General features: G+C 58.5%; 1 protein-coding gene across 1 annotated transcript in view; it reads left to right on the top strand.

Annotated features, from left to right (window-relative positions):
- Positions 1-256: 256 nt before the first annotated feature.
- Positions 257-1,023, top strand: part of EMH_0009760 (uncharacterized protein) — a gene marked incomplete at both ends in the record, with an annotated part of 3,546 nt that continues 2,779 nt past the window's right edge. Inside the window, one exon of the mRNA XM_013498751.1 lies at positions 257-976. Within this exon, the coding sequence (XP_013354205.1) occupies positions 257-976 (720 nt within the window). The remainder of the gene's footprint in view (positions 977-1,023) is intronic.

Genomic DNA, 1,023 nt, shown 5'->3' with positions numbered 1-1,023 from the left:
TAAAACAGCAGCAAAGGACCTTTGTAGGGGGATGAGGAGGAGAGAGGCGTTGCTGTTTGTTGCTGCTGCTAGTGGTGCAGCCCTTATCAGGCATTTCAAATGATTAATGTGGCAGGGAAAGTCAATCTGTGGTTTGTCTTTGCTGCTGCTGCTGCAGCAACTGCAGCAGCAACTGCAGCAGCAACACCGAGGGAGCTGCTGCCGACAGCAGCAACACTAGCTGCTGCTGCTGCTGCAGCTGCTGCTGCAGTTCCCCATGCATGCGGCTGCGCTGCTGACTGCGCTTAACAGCGGAGCACTGTGTCATCAGCAGCAGCAGCAGCAGCAGCAGCAACAGCAGCAGCAGCAGCAGCAGCAGCAGCACAGCAGGTGCGGCGGCTGCAGCGAGACACATGGAGAAGTCTCGCGATTGCTTCTTGCTGCACGCAGCAGCAGCAGCAGCAGCAGCAGCAGCAGCAACAACAGCAGCAGCAGCAGCACAATGAACGTGCAGGAGGAGCTGCAGCTGCAGGAGTGGGTGCTGCAGCAACTGGATCGCCAGGCGCCTCCGCAGCAGCAGCAGCAGCAGCAGCAACAGCAGCAGCAGCAGCAGCAAGAGAAGCAGAGAGAGACCTGGCGCAATGAAGACAGCAATGCCTCAGTGCGAGAGCGTCCGCAGCAGCAGAAACAGAAGCAGCAGCAAAAGCAGCAGCAGCAAAGAAAGCTGCAGCAGCAGCAGGTGAAGCAGCACCAGCAGCAACAAAAACAGAAGCAGCAGCAGAAGCAGCAGCAACAGCAGCAGCAGCAAAGCCAGCAGCAGCGTAAGCAGCTTTCGGAGAAGCAACAATGGCTGCTTGGAGAGCAGCAGCAGCAGCCACAGCAGCAGCCGCAGCAGCAGCAGCAGCAGCAGCAGCAGCAAGACTCTGCTGAGAAAGGAGCAGCAGCAGTTTCTCTCCCCTCTATGATGCTGCTGCGTCTGCAGAAGCACCTGGACTTTGTCACAGAGTTGCGCCGCGAGCAGCAGCAGCAGCAGCAGCAGCAGCA

Source organism: Eimeria mitis, genomic scaffold, assembly GCF_000499745.2.
Source record: "Eimeria mitis Houghton genomic scaffold, Emh_scaff369, whole genome shotgun sequence".
NCBI classification, from domain to species: domain Eukaryota; phylum Apicomplexa; class Conoidasida; order Eucoccidiorida; family Eimeriidae; genus Eimeria; species Eimeria mitis.
This window is presented reverse-complemented; position numbering and strand designations above follow the sequence as displayed.